Consider the following 17,061-nt stretch of genomic DNA (forward strand, 5'->3'; position numbering starts at 1 on the left):
TGTCTCAATACTTGAGAGCAAAGTGGTATTTATTTATATTAGACACATTTTAATATACATTTGCTAACAAAAATAGGCAATAAACATTTAAATCTTTGTACTATAAACATGTTAAATAGGCAATCTTGCCATTGCTAAAATTGGTGTAATGACAGCTCAGAGTTGCCTGTTATCATAATAGCTCAACATGCTATTAAAAAAAATATGAAAGGTTGAGGCACACTAATGCCTCAGGTTTTCAGCCTGGCTGCCTCTCATGCTGCTGTAGCTGTAACAGTAGCAACAGTTCGCTCCCGTGTGTATAGTGGACTAATTTCCCTGCTCCACACAGTTAAATATAAAAGCCTGACGTGCCAAGGGAATCTGATTTCCTGCTTTGAATCCCTGTTTTCATGACATCCAGCTGTATCTTTACTCTCAGTCCTGTCTGAAAGAATCAGAAATAGAAGTCACTTAGTTTAAAGCTAGGTTTCTTTTTTGAAATATCTTTCTTTAGTTGTTTTTTAGCCTTACTGAACAAACAGTTCACTCCGCAGATAAAGTCTGTCCTTTGTCCTTTTATAAAAAGATGTTTTTTTTTTGAGGAACAAACAAGGCCCACTTGCTTTTTCCAGAGCTTTAACCACATCTCGTGGCCTTCATCAGCACATGGAGTTTGCTAACCTTTCATGGAGTTGGCATGGAGTATGGAACTGGTCACATAATAACACGTCTGTGGTTGGAGATGGTACCTCCTCTGTTCAGTGTCAGATGAATGGTATAGTGGGAGTAATATAGTGGGGGCTGGAGAAAGTGGTAATATCTGTTCAGTGGGTGCTGGTGTCAATTTCTGCGCCGCAGTGTTAATAGAGGCCTTGAAACGTGTAAAAATTAATGAGTCTGCCTGGTAGGGAGGGGTCATTGTGGCATATGGGCTTGTAGTCTGTGATGGTCCGCAAACCTTGCGGCGTGTGTCCTTATGTCTGTGAAGCGACTGTTGAGTTTCTGCCCACACTTCCTCTTTGCCTCCCTGATAGCAAGGAACATATTATTTTTGTTAAGTCTATACGCTATGGTGTCTCTGGATCTGAAAGCAGCATTTCAAATCTTTAACAGCAAGTGGACTTCCCCCAGTCAGCCAGGGTTTCTCGTTGGCTTATTGATGGCTTTGATAGCTGTTACATCCTCGATACACTTGTTAATAATAAAAGCAATGAAAGATTTTTGTATTCATTCAAGTCAGTGCTGTTGTCATATGTGGCAGCCTCTTTGAACACACCCCACTGTGTGGTTTCAAAACAGTCCTGCAGTTTGGGCATGGCACCCTATGGCAACACTCTGACTAACCTAAGAACTGGTTTTGCTTGTTTCACCCCTGATAGAATGCAGACATCAACATTTAACAGTTAGGTGGTCAGAATTGCTTTTGTGGGAATGGGATGTTGCCTTGTAGGAGTTCTTTATGTCAGTGTAAATTAAGTCCAGTGCATTATTTTCCCTTGTTGCAAAATCCACGTGCATAACATTGGTAAGACATATTCTCCATTTTAACATTTCGGTGCAGGAGTAGTAGTGTGAGCACTGTTGGCCTTATTCTGCAGCTCAGTGAACTTGGTCTTGCAGTGGAGTGTATTATGGTTATTGATACTCTGGTGCATCGATATTCAGGTTATTGATACTCTGGTGTATTGACATACAGGTTATTGATACTCTGGTGTATTGACATACAGGTTATTGATACTGTTGTGTATTGATATGCAGGCTATTGATATTCTGGTGGATTGATATGCAGGCTATTGATATTCTGGTGTATTGATATTCAGGTTATTGTTACTCGTGTGTATTGATATTCAGGTTATTGATACTGTAGTGTATTGATATTGGGGTTTTTGGTGCTCTGATCCATTGATGTGCAGGTCATTGACATTTCTGTTGTATTGATATTCAGATCATTGATAACATGGTGTGTTAATATGCAGGTTATTGGTACTCTGGTGCACCTATATGCTGGTTATTGGTATATTGACACGTGTGTGTGTGTGTGTGTGTGTGTGTGTGTGTGTGTGTGTGTGTGTGTGTGTGTGTGTGTGTGTGTGTGTGTGTGAGTGTGAGTGTGAGTGTGTGTGTGAGTGTGTGTGTGTGAGTGTGAGTGTGAGTGTGAGTGTGAGTGTGAGTGTGAGTGTGTGAGAGAGAGAGAGAGAGAGAGATCATGGCAAATGTGGTCCTGAGGAGGTGGTTTAGAGAACTTTGGCCTGGCTTCTATATCTGTCTGTCTATGGACAGATTTTGGCACTGCAATTGTGTCACAGCTGTGAAACTTGCAGTCACAAAACCTTACAGGTTTGTCGTTGAGATCAAAATGAAGACTGAGTTTGAAGAGGGGTGTGGTCCAACCTATGAGTACTGAGTACTCATGTAATAATGTAGTAATGACTACTGAGTATGTTGACTGGTATCGTGGCTGGTGTGATCCTATCGAAAGATAGTCTCTAGTTGATAATGTTGTTATTGATACATATTGATATTTGGGTTTTTGATATTGTAGTATATTGATATTCAGGTTATTGATATTCTGATATGCCATGTCTGTTTGTTGCCAAAGCAACCTACAACAAGAGGTTTTTTTTTTCTGTTCTTGTTATTGACTTAATTTGCATCTATTATACATTCCCATACTATCCAGGTTTCTGGACTTCAGTTTTATATTCTATTTTATAAGTTAATCACAAAAAAGTAACATTAACATTTGAGGGGGTTGGATTTACTTCACTTTACTTCACAAAAACAAACAAAAAACATAATTTACCCAGGTCTGCCCAAAACTTTGCATACAATTGTAGATATGAAAGAAACATGATTCTAAATCAAGTTTCCTGTAGCTTTAATTTATCTAGCAATGATTTTCCAACCAATCAACCAACCAAAGTACGGCTGTTAATAAGGGGTATTTGGAAAAGAATATGTGAATGCAGACTTGAGATTTGGTGGGAAAGTCTATAAACATCGAGGTCCAGGCTCACTGTATCTTGTATGAAACAATTACTGTAACAACATCCACCCCTATATAATTAGTAGTGTTAAATAACATTGTTTTGAAAGTGTTTAAATGAACATGTTTGGAAAATGGTGGGTGGTGTCAATAAAGGGGTACTTTAGCTTATCTGATAGGTCTGTGGGGGTACATCAAACAAAAAAGTGATCTAATGACTTTAATTAAAGGTTCGTTTTGTTGTTTTTTCTTTCTCTGTCAGACAGTGAAGAGACCTCGTAAGGTGGCGGTTCACTCCCTGAAGCAGCCCCCCTCCCCAAGCGGAGACAGTTGGGAATACACCCCCTCCCCCCACTACTATGACACTGACAATGACAACGGCTGGTATCGTGATGAAGGTCGGGACCACACCTCTGAAAGCAAAGGATACCTGGACCCCGAGTACAGGGGAGGACGGGACTACAACCAGAGAGGAACGAGCCGCGGGAGGAGCCAGGAGAGAACCTCGCCCAGCCCGGACAGATCCAGGAGGGAGGGCAGCCATGAACCAGCCCTGGTCACCAGCACCGACAGTAAGAGGTACCATAGCCAAGGACACAGCCCTGGGGTCAGCTACTGCATGGAGGACAAGTACAAGCAAGGAGAAGGAGGAGGAGATAAAGGAGATCGGTATAGGAGCAGGGACCAGCTTAATGACAACCATCCATCCCCAGAACCTTCCAGAGAGCTGGAGCCACTGGAGAGACCTGTCAACGTCCTGCTGGTGAAGAACAGACCCAATGAAGGTAAAACACACCAGCTACCAGCTGTCCGTTTAACTGAAAAGAGATCATTTTACCATAGGGCTGCATAACTGGGGATAAAATGAGAATCATATTTTGTTTCACTCAGAACTGAGGTGATGATTGTCTCTCATTTTTAAATTAATTTAATACATTCTCTTTTCACCTAATGTCTGTGAAGATTCTCAGTTATCCAGGTCATGGTATTTCTAAGTGCTATGCAAAGGCAACTGGACCTGCTTGAGGTTTCAGAAGAGAAGACGTTTCCCGTCTAATCCAAAATACTTTTTTGGTTCTAATGGACTAGTGGGGAGTCTGAGGCATTTAACCTCTTGTGGGGTTGTTAACACCTTGAGAATCATTGAGGTCACACGTGAGTCATCCACCCACCCGGCCATCATGTGGGTCATAAGGGTCATATGAGTCTTGGTGGGAATGGGTGTTAACCCGCTGGGGAGGGGTCTCAACACTTCATAGTAAGTGGCTAAGAAGTGGTGTCATAGACCACCATCTCTATTTAGTGATGGTTGTTCCAGTTTGACATAGATGGCTTCTTTCAATCCTTTTTCAAACCATCAGTCTTCTCTGGCCAAAATGTGTACATTGCTGTCCTCAAATTAGTATCCGTTGTCCTGCAGATGTACTGTAGGTGGACTGCTGAGTTCTGACCTGAGGAGTTGGGTCTCCTTTGTTGTGCCATGCGCTTGTGAAGCAGTTGTTTTGTTTCCCCAATGTACAAGTATGCGCTTTCCTCGCTATATTGAACTGCATACACTACGTTGTTCTGCTTATGTCTGGGTGTTTTTTCCTTAGATTGGACAATTTTCTCCCTCAGAGTGTTACTGGGCTTCAAGTGCACAGGGATGCTGTGTTTGTTTTTCCTTCCCCTCTGTCCGTCCAAGGACAGAAGAATCAAAAGCACATCAGAGAAGTAGTTCAAACGTGTGGCTACCCAAACTCGGCCTTTGTCAAACCCACAAAAGGACACAGAACAGACAGAGAGGAAAAGAAAATAAGCGGAACAACATTGGTTTTCCATATGTTGTAGGAATAACTGAAAAAAAATTAACAAATACTACATCCCTGTGCACTTGGGGAAGCAACCCCTTCACAATTGCATGGCACAACACACAAAAGCCAACTCCTCAGGTCAGAATTTAGCACACCACTCACATGATGGCCAGGTGGGTCAACGACTCACATATGACCTCAACGATTTTCATGTTGTCAAGAAGGTGTTAATCCCACAAGAGGTAAAATGCCTGAGACTCCCGACCAGTCAGTTAGAATTGAAAAATGGCTATAGAGATGAAGTGACACTTGTCTAAACATAGGCTTCTCTAAAATAGGACCTATTGCAGGGCTGTTGTATTGGATTATATCAGAATGTACAGGGGTTTCTATTTTTCTCGTCGCTCAGTGTATAAATGAGCAGAAAAACACTAGAAACCTATTTCTAGTGTTTAAGTGGAGTGTTCATCTTTTTCTGTATTTCCTTGTTTTCCACTGTGTTTGTTGGAACTAGCTTTGGCTAGTTCTTAAGTGACTGCATCTGTAATCTCCTTGTGCCTGATAGCTGATCAGGGATAGTGCTTGTCTTTATAAGGCTTCTGCTACAGATGTGTATAGTTTGGTGGCAGGGATTTTGCAGTGTAAGGAACTTGTGAAATTCACAATAATTAACTGGCAGCAATTGACAAGTAACTTGCTGTAGAAGAAATAACTGTATTTTTACTGTTTTTATTTACAGTAACAATCATGTAACTGTAAAATAAAACAGTAATTACTATGTTCTGTATTTGTGGTTACAGTAGTAGTGTTGTAACTTTAAAATAAAACACAGTCATTTCTGAGTGCTGTGTTTTTGGTTATGTTAATAGTAGTTATCGTAATAGTTTAGTAGTTTTTATTATTATCAATAATAATTGTTTCACTGTAAAATACAAACTTTAATTGAGTTCGAGTAACAGTATTGTAACTGTTAAATATTTTTTAATTTTTTTAATACGGCATACTTAATGTCATGCTGGTCATTTACAGATTACCAGTATGCTGCTGTTAAAATACATTTTTTATTTTAATTATTATTAATTTTATTTGATTTTTTTATCTGCATTATATACTGTTATATATATATATATATATATATTCATACTTTATTTTTAGAGACTGAAAAAAAAACTTTATTTGTAATTAAGTACACACAACTAAAGATTCTAAAACACTTTTGAGTAATGCATTCAGACAAAAATTTACAATGGTAACCGAATATTCACAAACAGTTCTTCAGAGGCCCCCAGGAGGCATTGAAAAACTCATTTCTCCATGTGTCTATCTTGTCTGTTAAGGTTACTGTCATGATGAGGTCATTATTTCACCTTTGAAACAGGTGGAGAAAGCAACAAATTGTGATGGTTAGCTGAGGGGGGTTGTTTTTTTAGCTTGTTTTTTCCAATTCAGTTTTATTTTGTTTTCCAAAATATTCTCCTGACCCCTGGGGGCCCCGTATAGTTCTGATAATATACGTGGACAAACATCACACTCTTTTAAATCAGTAAATCTTCTACCAAGAATTACATAAAGGGTTGTTAATGATGATGATGATGAATTTGAAAAGGGTCAGTGTGCTCAGAGGAAGGAAGACAAAAGTAAGTTACTCCGTTTTTTTTGTATAAGCAATGGGGTAAATGTACTACAAATGTAATTTGATATCATTAAATTACTGAAGGAATCATACTTAATACTACATAGATTAATCACAATATAAGGTTTAGAAATAGCGGTTAAAAGTGACTAATATTTGACTAATATATCGTCTTATATTTTCTAGTTGGTACTTACTAGTGATGGACATGTCTCTCTGCCGGGTGTCTGTTCTCCCCCATAAACCTTGTTCCACTTATTGATGTTAAGAATGTAAGCAAGTTTCTTAGCAGTTACTAGTGTTGGAAAAAGGAATGTAAAAATTATTTGGAAAGAAACAGGCAGCTACACATACATAACAGGTTTGGACCAAATATAAAATCTCTCTAACATCTCTCTATGACTAGCACAAGCCTTATCATTATATTTCTCTCTAGTTAAAAGGAAAAAAAGGCTCATTTTTTTTATAACCAGGGTTTTATTTGCATTGATGGACGTGACAATGACTTGTCCAGATCATATTCTAATCACACGACTACCAGCTTGATAGTTTTTATCATCCATTGGAGTGTTTTATCAAGTCCCTTTTAATTTAAGTTATTAAATATGCATATTTTGAAGTTTAAAACAGTCAAGGTTAAAGTTTTTCCCAGAATGCATATTACAGTGGCTATCAGATTACAGAGTTACTTCCTAGACAATTTTGTGGGAATGACCAGCCAATTTACATTACTGTGCATTCCCATTGTGTTACAAATCCATGCACAAGGGTCATGTGTGCTGACAAACAAAATCCTGTACAGTCTTCACCACACGTGTCCTCTTGTACGACAGTAAATGACATCATCAAGACAACAAACTTTTGTCAAACAAATTTTTAAAAAGGTACTGTAGGTCCTTATCTGTACTCTCACCTGGTATTGCTGTTACCTCACACCCCAGACCTATGTCACATGCTTTTAATTTTGCCTTACTGAATGTCAGTACCCGGATCAATGTCATTTATGGTAAGCAAACTTATTGAGGATAATGACCTTGATGCTCTTATTATTTCTGCAACATGGCTAGATACAAATCATTTCTATACACTGTGTGAGGCATCACGCCCCAATTATAACTTTCTGAATGCTGCAAGGCAGGGAAAAAAAGGTGGGGGAGGAGCGGCCATTTTTTCCGAGTCTTTAAACTTTTTTCAGGGGTCACTCAGAGAGTACCAGAGCTTTTAATATCTTGCTGTCAATCTAAAGTGTGACATGTAAGTCCTGCTTCTGATGATGTACCAACCATGTAAATACAACTCTGAATAAATGAGTGAGTTTGCATATCTGCTATCAAATATCTGTATTGACTACACCAAAGTATTTATTTCGGGTGGTTTCAATATGCAAATCGATAATTCAACAACGTCCGCCACTGTATGGTTTTGATGAGCTACTGCAGTCATTTAAGCTGACCCAACATGTTGTGGAGCCAACCCATCAGCACGGATACATACTTGAACCTGTCATTTCCATGGGTACTGATATAAGAGTAAGCACTGGCAATGATATTGTACTTTTGGACCATTACTGTGTTCTCTTCAGTGTACTCTTGGCTGCTGATCAAGCTATCACCATTTGTCAAGCCAAGAAACGGTACCTCTACGAAGCATCACTGCAGTCTTTTCAAACTCACTTTCTTAGTGCAAAGTCCTCCTTATAACCTTTATCTGAGAGCAGCAGTTGTGATGACCTGGGAAAGATGAGCAGAATTACAGGCTGGCTGGCGGTAACAGTCTAGACGAAGTGGTAGCTGAACGGGAGACTTCTACTCTTCTATTAAATCCAAGGAGTGTTTCCTGGTCATATCTGTTGAATGAGTTTACATGACAGTTTTCTCAATCACTTTATTCATTCCAAAGCTACTTTACTTCTCATGCAAAGTTTGTTTGAGCTTTAAACTACCCGACAACATTAACGCATCAGCAACACACAGTAACATTAGCTGCTACTTCACTGAAATATGTCCTAATCCATAGCACGCTAATGCACTAATCAGGATTAGCATCTCACTTTAACACACTATGTCTTGTTGAAGCAGTACAAAAATACACACACAGAGGTATTTAACTTCTGCAGGGTGCAATATGTCCATTCGTGGTTGGTTAAACTCTTAATAGGCATAATTACTCTCAGGCAGCTTTTAATACCTTCACAGGGTCCCTCAGTTTTTTTGTCTCACTACCCCGTGGCTTCACTCTACGGGGTCGCCTTTACATCCCGCCCCTCTACCTTTGCGATTGGGCTGACAAGATGGTAACAACCAATGCAATTAACATAATATAAGGATGAACAATCTTATGCCCTCTGGGATTAGGTTGTGAGCTAACCACTCTACTCTTAAATTTACAGTAAGCAAACTATTTGAATTTCAATGAACTTTATTAACACAATGTAAAAGTTGTGTTTATTTGGCTATATCATTATTTAAATCCACCATGAATTGTATTAAACACTTTAATTAACTGATTTTAATGTAATATTTTTTAAACATTTAAAATGATTTGTTGATCTCTATTTTTTACATGTTTATTTGTCTAAAATAAAATATTTTTAGACTGGGCTACATAAATTAAGGACATGAACACAAAACATAACATTACATTAGGCTGTTAAAGAAAATAACAGGGAAAATGTTTTCTTACTTGATATTGCCAATATTTTTGCAGGATATATGTTCCCTTAACTTTACTTAGGTGACCAAACAGATTCCGTCTGACCCTTCCTCTGTGTCCATATTCCAGTTTTTTGTTCTCTGTTGACATCTCACAACGCAAATTCGCTTAAAATAAGAATTTGGCCAGTCAGATGTAAAATAAATCAGGTAATAATCCAGTTAACAGCCATTACTAGTTGACCGACCGAGTAGTAGTGATGTTACGTTCATGAATGGTCCAGCTCCTTCCAACGGTTCTTTGAATTAAGGAAACCAAGTCATGCTTGGTAATTAGTGTTCTTTTTATCGTTTAGAGTTAAAAGTTTAGAGAAGGAGAGTGTAACCCAGGTTATTTTCTGCAACTACAATTTACAGATGTCCCCCAATTCCTCACATGCAGGCTACCATAGACGCTTGCTAGGTGGCATGAGCCAACCTACTCAAAAACGCGGCATTTGGATGCACTTCAGCTATAAAAGCATCGATAGAGCGGAGTAAAATATTTGTAAATTAAAAATATCATTCGATGCAGGGTCAACTAACAATCTTCACCGCCACTTGAAAACACAGCATCCAACCATGCAAGTGGCCGAAGTGAGACGACAATGTTCCATTGATGACCAAGATAACGATGGCTTCACTGGTTCTGCTGAAACCACTACCACATCAGGTACAAATCAGTCATCCACTGTCACTCACACCTATCCATCTAAATCTGAAACTAGTACTAGGCCTACATCATTGCCTGGCACAAGACGGACATCTCTCCATGATTATGCAGCACCTGTCATAACTCCATTGAGACAGGGGAAGATAGATGGAGAGCTTGCTCAAATGATTACCACTAACTTTCAGCCATTAAAATTTCTGGACTGATTCAAGCAATACAGCAATGCTTTCAACCCTTCCTACACTCTTCAATAAATAAAGACAGTATCCTACACAGTTTCAGACATGTATTAGAGAGAACTAGCATCACTGAAGGAAAGGGTGTCTAAAGTGTCAACTCTTTACTTAATTTACAGACTGTTGGACATCAAACCTCATTTATGACATAAATGTGCCACTTCGTTTAAGATTTCAACATGTCTTCCTGCCTATTGGACTGTTTTGAATTTAGTGACAGGTACACAGCAGAAAACCTGGCCAAAAAGCTTAACAGTGTTGCAAAAGAGTAGAGAATGGAAAATAAACTGGTTTGCTGAATAGCTGACAATGCTGCTAACTGTTATAACCAATGACTGTTTAGTGGACCCAGAAGCAGAACACAGACTTAGGTGAGCAAGTTGAACTGGATTTACAGGCCTGGTCAAAATTATTGTCACCCCTGAATTTCAAGTATACAACTCAGAATATCTTCAGAAATAGATGCAAATGAACCAATTTTGTATGACAAAAATATTTTTGATAAAATGTATAAGGTAACTGAACAAAAGAAGAAATGAAACAAAAACTTGCATAATACTGAAAAACCCAAACACAATGTATGCTGGGCACCCTTCAATATTCAGTTGCAGAACCACTGGCAACAATGGCAGCTTCTAAACGTTTCTTGTAGCCATCTAGAAGCTTCTTGCACCTGTCTGCTGGTAGTTTCTGCCACTTCCATTGCTGTGTGTTCAAGCTCTTTTAAGTTTGCAGGAGTCCTTTTTGCAATGGCAGATTTCAGCTCTCTCAAAAGATTTTCAATGGGATTTATAGTAGGTCAGGACTCATTGCTAGTAAGTTTATAACAGTCCATCTTTTACTTTTCAAGCATTCCTTTTTACTGCTGGATTTATACTTTGGGTTGTTGTCCTGCTGAAAGACCCAAACCTAGTTTTCTGACAGGGGGTAAATAAGGAGACTAAAATCACATCTGAACAAGGCTGATTTCACAGCCAAACTGGTGTGACTGGACATTTTAGTAGGACATAGACATCAGAGGTTACAGGAATTTAATTCCATTCAGAGCCCAACCCTGCCCTTAAGGCTTTGTGGAACTGATCAAAAAAAAACAAAACAAAAAAAAAACTTTGGTGTTATCATCTCAAATTCCTTTAAAGTGACCTTGTCATGAAATAGGGGAAAGATGGTTCAATCAGTACTTAGCCCCACCTAACACAGGTTTCACAGTGTGGCCCTCAACTTTGATGACGCCTTTCCCCACTTTTTCTGTAAAATGATCCCTGTCGCCGTAATCTGCAAAGTCATTCATCTGCAGCTCGTGTTTGATACCTGTCAGGGCCTTCCTCCGGTTTAATCATTCTTTTGATACATTCACTGTCTCCTCTACCAGAGGCAGCAAAGCAGCCCCACAGCATGATAGAACCTCCACCATGTTTTACTGAGTGTTTCCTTCTGGGTTCCATTTTGTTGCTTATAAACATACTGAAGTACTTAATTCCCAAAGAGCTGTACTTTGGTTTCATCTGTCCAAAGAACAGTATCCCAGAAAGACCATGGCTTATATATGAAAGTCTTTGGAAGCAATAGTCTTGCTTTTTTGTGCCTTTCTTTCAATTATGGTGTCCTCCTTGGCCTTTGTCCATGGGGCCCTACTTGGGATTGTGTCCAGTGTATAGTAGGGGTCTTGTGTGGTGTCTTTTCCACATTCCGCACCAACCTTCGCAGACTTCTCTCATTGATTTTCTTCTTAGCACCAATCAAGTGTCTTACCAGTTTTATGACAACTTCTTGATAACATTATGAACTGCTGAAACAGGGATTTCAAGGTCTTTGGTGATTGCCTTATAGCCTTCGAAATGTAATCTTTAATGTTAAAACATTTCTGGTGATCTCAGACAGCTCTCTTGTCTACACCATTGTGAATAGGACACTGAAAACAATCAGCACATTTTTATGCAGTAAAACAATCATTCATTGGTTGATTCAGGTCAAGTGAACGTGGAAAATTAAGCACAGGTGTGTCTTGTTTGTTTTTTTCAAAAGGGTATTAATAATTGCATCCAGGGTACATTTTGTATTTGTATTATTTCCCTGTTATTGTTTCACTATTATGCAAACTTGTGCAAGTTTTGTTTTTTTCCATTTTGCTCAGTAACCTTTGACATTTTATTAAAATATTCTGATTATACAAAATTGGTTCCTTTGCATTTATTCCTGAAGATATTCTTAATAATGTGCTTGTTAAAGGGAATTGTGGAGCAGGGAAAAGATGAAGGTTGGGAGATGGATGAGAGACAGGCAGGCGATGAGTGGCAGGGCAGTAAATCTGTTGATGGGAAAGCACGGAAGGAGAGATTAATGAGAGATATGCAGGAAATGAGTGGAATTGTATGGAATTCTTTGATTAGAGAAGGCTTGGCTGGAGAAGGAGGGATATGATCCTGAAGCTCCTCCGTTCCATATCTCTCCCAATCTACAAGGTATTGCAGCTCCCAACCACAAGGGCACGCATCCAGCAGCCGCCTGAGCCGCCCTGGTGTACACAGGGTGGCTATCAATTATTCGGGTGGGTGGAGGGGTTCAGCTAGAGGGTACAGAGGACTGATATGTACAGATTTCAGCCGGGAGAGATGAAATGAGGGATGGATCCTCAAGGAATTAGGCAGCTTCAGATTCACAGCAGAGGGGTTAATGATGGTCATTATTTCAAATGTTCAAAAATAGCAAGGTGAGTTTCTTACAATCAGTCTTAAATGGAATATGTTTAGAAGAAAGCCAAACTTTTTGACCTGGTTGATAACTTGGTGCCAGGATCCAATGCCAATCAGCAAGGCGGTTGTGGTCAGCCAAATGGAGCAGGATTGAGCGGGTATCCCTCCAGATCTTGCGGCAACGACGAATGTGAGCTTGGACTGAAGGAACAGCAATGTCGTTCTCCTGGACAGGGAACAAGGGAGACTGATAACCCAGAGAACATTCAATTGGAGACATACCAGTAGCTGCAATGGAAAGGGAGTTCTGTGCATATTCAATCAAGGTGAGTTGAATGCTCCAGGATGAGGGATTACTGGCAGCAAGACACTGCAACAATGCTTCCAAGTCCTGTTTGGCCTGTTCCGCTTGCCTGTGGCACTTACAGCATTACAAAAGGCTTTACAAACCTGAGAGACAAACTGGGGTCCGCGATTTGAGATGATGTCTGCAGGAATTTGGTGGAACTGGAAAACATGATGGACCATAATATCAGTAATCTCTTGGGCTGTGGGGAGTTTAGAGAGATCCAGAAAATTTAAAATCTTAGAAAAGCGATCCACAGTAGTAAGAATAATGGTGTTACCCTCAGAGGGAGGTAGTCCGGTAACAAAATCAAGTGCAATATGGGACCCGGGGTGACTAGGTATAGGCAGAGGGCAGAAACATGCAGCAGACAGACGATTTGAGGTCTTTCCACAGGCTTTCCAGGGTGTGACTGGAACCAGGGTGGCAGGCGAACCCGGAGGAATGACCCCTCTAGAGGACCTGGTAATGCACAGAGTCAGGGACAAATAAATGGCTTATTACCTGAGTTGTGTTGAGTTCATTGACCATCCTGGACCACATTGTCAATCTCCCAAGGGACTGCCCCCATCACACAAGGAGGAGGAAGGATGGTGTCAGGACTCTAGGGGGCTTCTTTGGAGGTGAACTGATGGGAGAGGGCGTTGGACTCAATATTCTTGGAGCCAAAACAGTAAGTTAGTGTGAAATTTAAGTGACCAAAGAATAAAGCCCAGCGAACGTGAAAGGAATTCAGTCACTTAGCATTTTGGATATAAGCTAAATTCTTATGGTCAGTCACAGTTTCCCACACTGTAGTTCCATTTAGCGGTGGATAGGCAACAAGAAAAGAATGCACATGGATGAAGCTTTTGATCTAGAGCTGTACACTAGGAAATAACAGCCCCCAACCCAGAGTCCAAGGCATGCACTAAAGGCATAATATCTGGAGCTTTGGAGAACAGTTCTTTCAGATTGGTGAAGGTGTTCTGCCCCTGCAGTCCAGCCACTCCACTGTAGTCCTTGATAAAAAAAGGTGGTAGAAGTTAGTAAAGCCCAGGAATAATTGTAATTGTTTCAGGGTGGTTTGTTTTTGGCCGATCAGCAACTGCTTCGATCTTTTCAGGGTCAGTCTTCACCTGCCACTCAATTATGTAGTCCAGGAAGCTGACTGAATGGACATGGAACTCGCACTTTCTTTGATGAACAATTTGTTCTCCAAGAGCCTTTGGAGAACTTGGCAGACGTGTATGGGTGTATTCAGAAGAGGAGCGGGAGCAGAACAGAATGTCATCCAGATAGATGAAGACGAAGCGATTGACAAAGTCTCTGAGCATGTCATTCACCATTGCTTGGAAGACTGCCGGCGTTGGTGAGACTGAAAGGCTTGACCAAATCCTCAAAGCGGCCAAGGGGGGTGTTGAAAGCCGTTTTGTTATTTTCACCAGATGGTACATGCTTCTCAAGTCCAAGTTGGTGTTGATGGTGGCCCCATGGAGGGGTTGTTGTTGTTGTTTATAGGGATGTTGTTCAGACTCTGGATGTCAATAAAGGGACTGAGTATACCATCCTTCTTACACACGAAGAAGAAGCCTGTGCCGAGATGAGAAGAGGAGGGGTTAATGATGCCAGCTGCTAGAGAGTCGTTTATATATTTAACCATGGCCTCTCCCTCCGGGCTGGAAAGGTTGTAGAGATGACTAGAAGACATTGGGGCACCAGGGAGTAGTTCAATCAGAGTCATAAGGACAGTGTGGCAGCAAGGAGAGGGCCCGTTCTTTGCTGAAAACTTCGCCACGGTCATGTTATTCAGAAGGAATGGCAGACAGATTGAGAGGCTGCTGGCTGGATGGAGAAACAGCGGCCTCTGTAGGAGGTAGGGCAGACTGCAAGCAAGAAGAATGACAGAACTCCACGTAATAATCTTCCCTACTGACCAGTTAGTATGTGCGTTATGTAGTTTCAACCATGTGTGTCCCAGAACCAAAGGAGTAGATGGAGAGGGAATTAAATTGAACTGGATGTACTCACAATGTTCACCAGTGGGAACCAGAAGCAGTCGAGTGGTGCAGTGAGTGACACTTGCAAGGAATCTTCTATTCAGAGTGTTTACTGTGACTGGTGAGTCCAAAGACTCAAAAGCAATACCAGACCGGAAAGCTAACTTGACATCAAGGAAATTGTCATCTGCAGCAGAATCAACTAGTACAAGGGATACTGAATTTTCAAACATGGTGAATTGACAGACGAGGAGATAGTTTGGTTCACCAACATCTCCTCACCTACTGGAGAGCCCCCTGTTTTAGCTGAAGTCGGCAAGTGATGAGAAAATGACCAAGCTGTCCACAGTAGATGCACTCAACCTTCTTCAGTTGCCTTTGTCATTCTGCAGGAGTAAGCTGGGCTCAGCCTAACTGCATGGGTTCCTCCCCTGAAGCAGAGAGGCTGGCAGACTGTCAGGGGCTGGGTGGCTGCTGTGTGACTGCTCCAGTGATGGACCGAGAAGGAAGGTGAGAAACGGAAGAGGAGTGAGAGACACTGGATATCTCATGCGTCTTTCTCGAAGACAGTTATCCAGTTTAATGTCAAGAGAGATTAGAGAGTCTAGAGAGTCAGATTCATCATTAATAGCTAGTTCATCCTTCACCTGGTCATTTAGTCCCTGTAGAAATGCCTCCTAGAGAGCTGCATCGTTCCAGCCGGATCCAGCAGCATTAGTACAAAACTCCAAAGAAAATTCAGCCACACTGTGGGAGAATAACCAGGGGAGAATAACCGCTGGGAAGCATGTCTTCCTTGCACCAGGCAATCAAAAAATTTCTTAAGCTCGGGTGTGAAAGTGGAATAAGAAGAAATGGAGCATTACACCTATCCCAGACTGCGGTGGCACAAACCAAGGCATATCCCCTCAGAAGCTCCATCACGTAAGAGATTTTAACTTCATCTGTAGCATAAGTAAGTGGCTGCTGGCCACAGACTAGAGAACACTGGAGCAAAAAAGACTTTTTCACAGATTTCTGGAATATGGTTTTGGATTAGAAACATGGCCCTCCCATAAAGGTTAAACAGCTGGAGGTGATGCTGTGGCGAGATTAGAGGGATGGGTTGGCTTGGCTGGAGTCCAGTTATAAACTGGGCGAGTTGAGAAGACATTGCAGTTAATTGATTGCAAATGTATGAGACCTGACCTAAAATGGCACGGTTGCTTTCCTTGAGGTTCTGGAGCTCTTGGTCATGTTGTCCAAGGAGAGTGCCTTGGCTGGCAAGTGCCTTGTGCAAAGAGTCTGGTTCCACTGGGTCCATTTGTGGCCAGATCATTCTGTTCTAACCAGCGGCTGTTTAGTGGACCCTGGAGCAGAACACAGGTGAGCAAGTCAAACTGGATGTATTGTAAAGGTAGTACTGACAGAGCAGGTAAAGGTGAAGGCTGGGAGATGAATGTAAGAAGGAAAAGCAATGAGTGTAAGAATGGAGAATCCACTGATGAGGGTAGGCAGGGCTGGAGATTAGCAGCAGGCAGGCAGACAGAAGAAGTATGATCTTGAAGCACAGGAGAAATGTGTCAAAATGCAGAAACATGAGGAATCAAAAACTAGAGCAAAAACACTAGAGGGCCTTGATGTAGTACTACACAGATAAACGATGAGTGACTCCCTGTTTTTTTTTTTTTTTTCTCACTAGCTCAGATTTGATGAACTCTTCGTGAGTGAGTTTACTTGTGCATTAGTATCCTGGTTTTGAGCCTTACCTCATTTTTGATTATATTCAGGATATGGTATTTACTTAGAACATTAAAAACCTGATTATTCATATCCCTGTATACATGATCATAACAGTATCCAGGTTTCTGATCATTTGCCTGCAGGTGTGTCTTGATTTCTCACCTTCTCAGCCACTATGAGATGGTTCAGAAAACTGGATACCATGCCAAGTTTTACATACCATGGTATCCTGGTTTCTATCAGAGTACTCCAAGTAGTATAGTAAGGTCTTATCCAGGTTTCTGAAACAGGTATAAGCTATTTACAGGTGCATTACATAACCAGGATA

The 17,061-nt window shown here is 40.8% G+C and overlaps 1 protein-coding gene across 4 annotated transcripts in view; it reads left to right on the plus strand.

Moving 5' to 3' along the window:
* The window catches only part of LOC120805729 (tight junction protein ZO-2-like), a 129,131-nt gene that overhangs the window by 59,240 nt on the left and 52,830 nt on the right, over nucleotides 1–17,061 (plus strand). For 2 of the 4 annotated variants that reach the window (XM_040156230.1, XM_040156231.1), the window contains exons 5-6: nucleotides 3,231–3,753; nucleotides 9,620–9,757. In XM_040156230.1, coding sequence (XP_040012164.1) covers nucleotides 3,231–3,753; nucleotides 9,620–9,757 — 661 coding nt within the window. The remainder of the gene's footprint in view (nucleotides 1–3,230; nucleotides 3,754–9,619; nucleotides 9,758–17,061) is intronic. The other 2 variants (XM_040156232.1, XM_040156233.1) reach the window with 1 other exon arrangement.

The sequence above is a fragment of the Xiphias gladius genome, chromosome 19 (genome assembly GCF_016859285.1).
Source record: "Xiphias gladius isolate SHS-SW01 ecotype Sanya breed wild chromosome 19, ASM1685928v1, whole genome shotgun sequence".
NCBI classification, from domain to species: Eukaryota; Metazoa; Chordata; class Actinopteri; order Istiophoriformes; family Xiphiidae; genus Xiphias; species Xiphias gladius.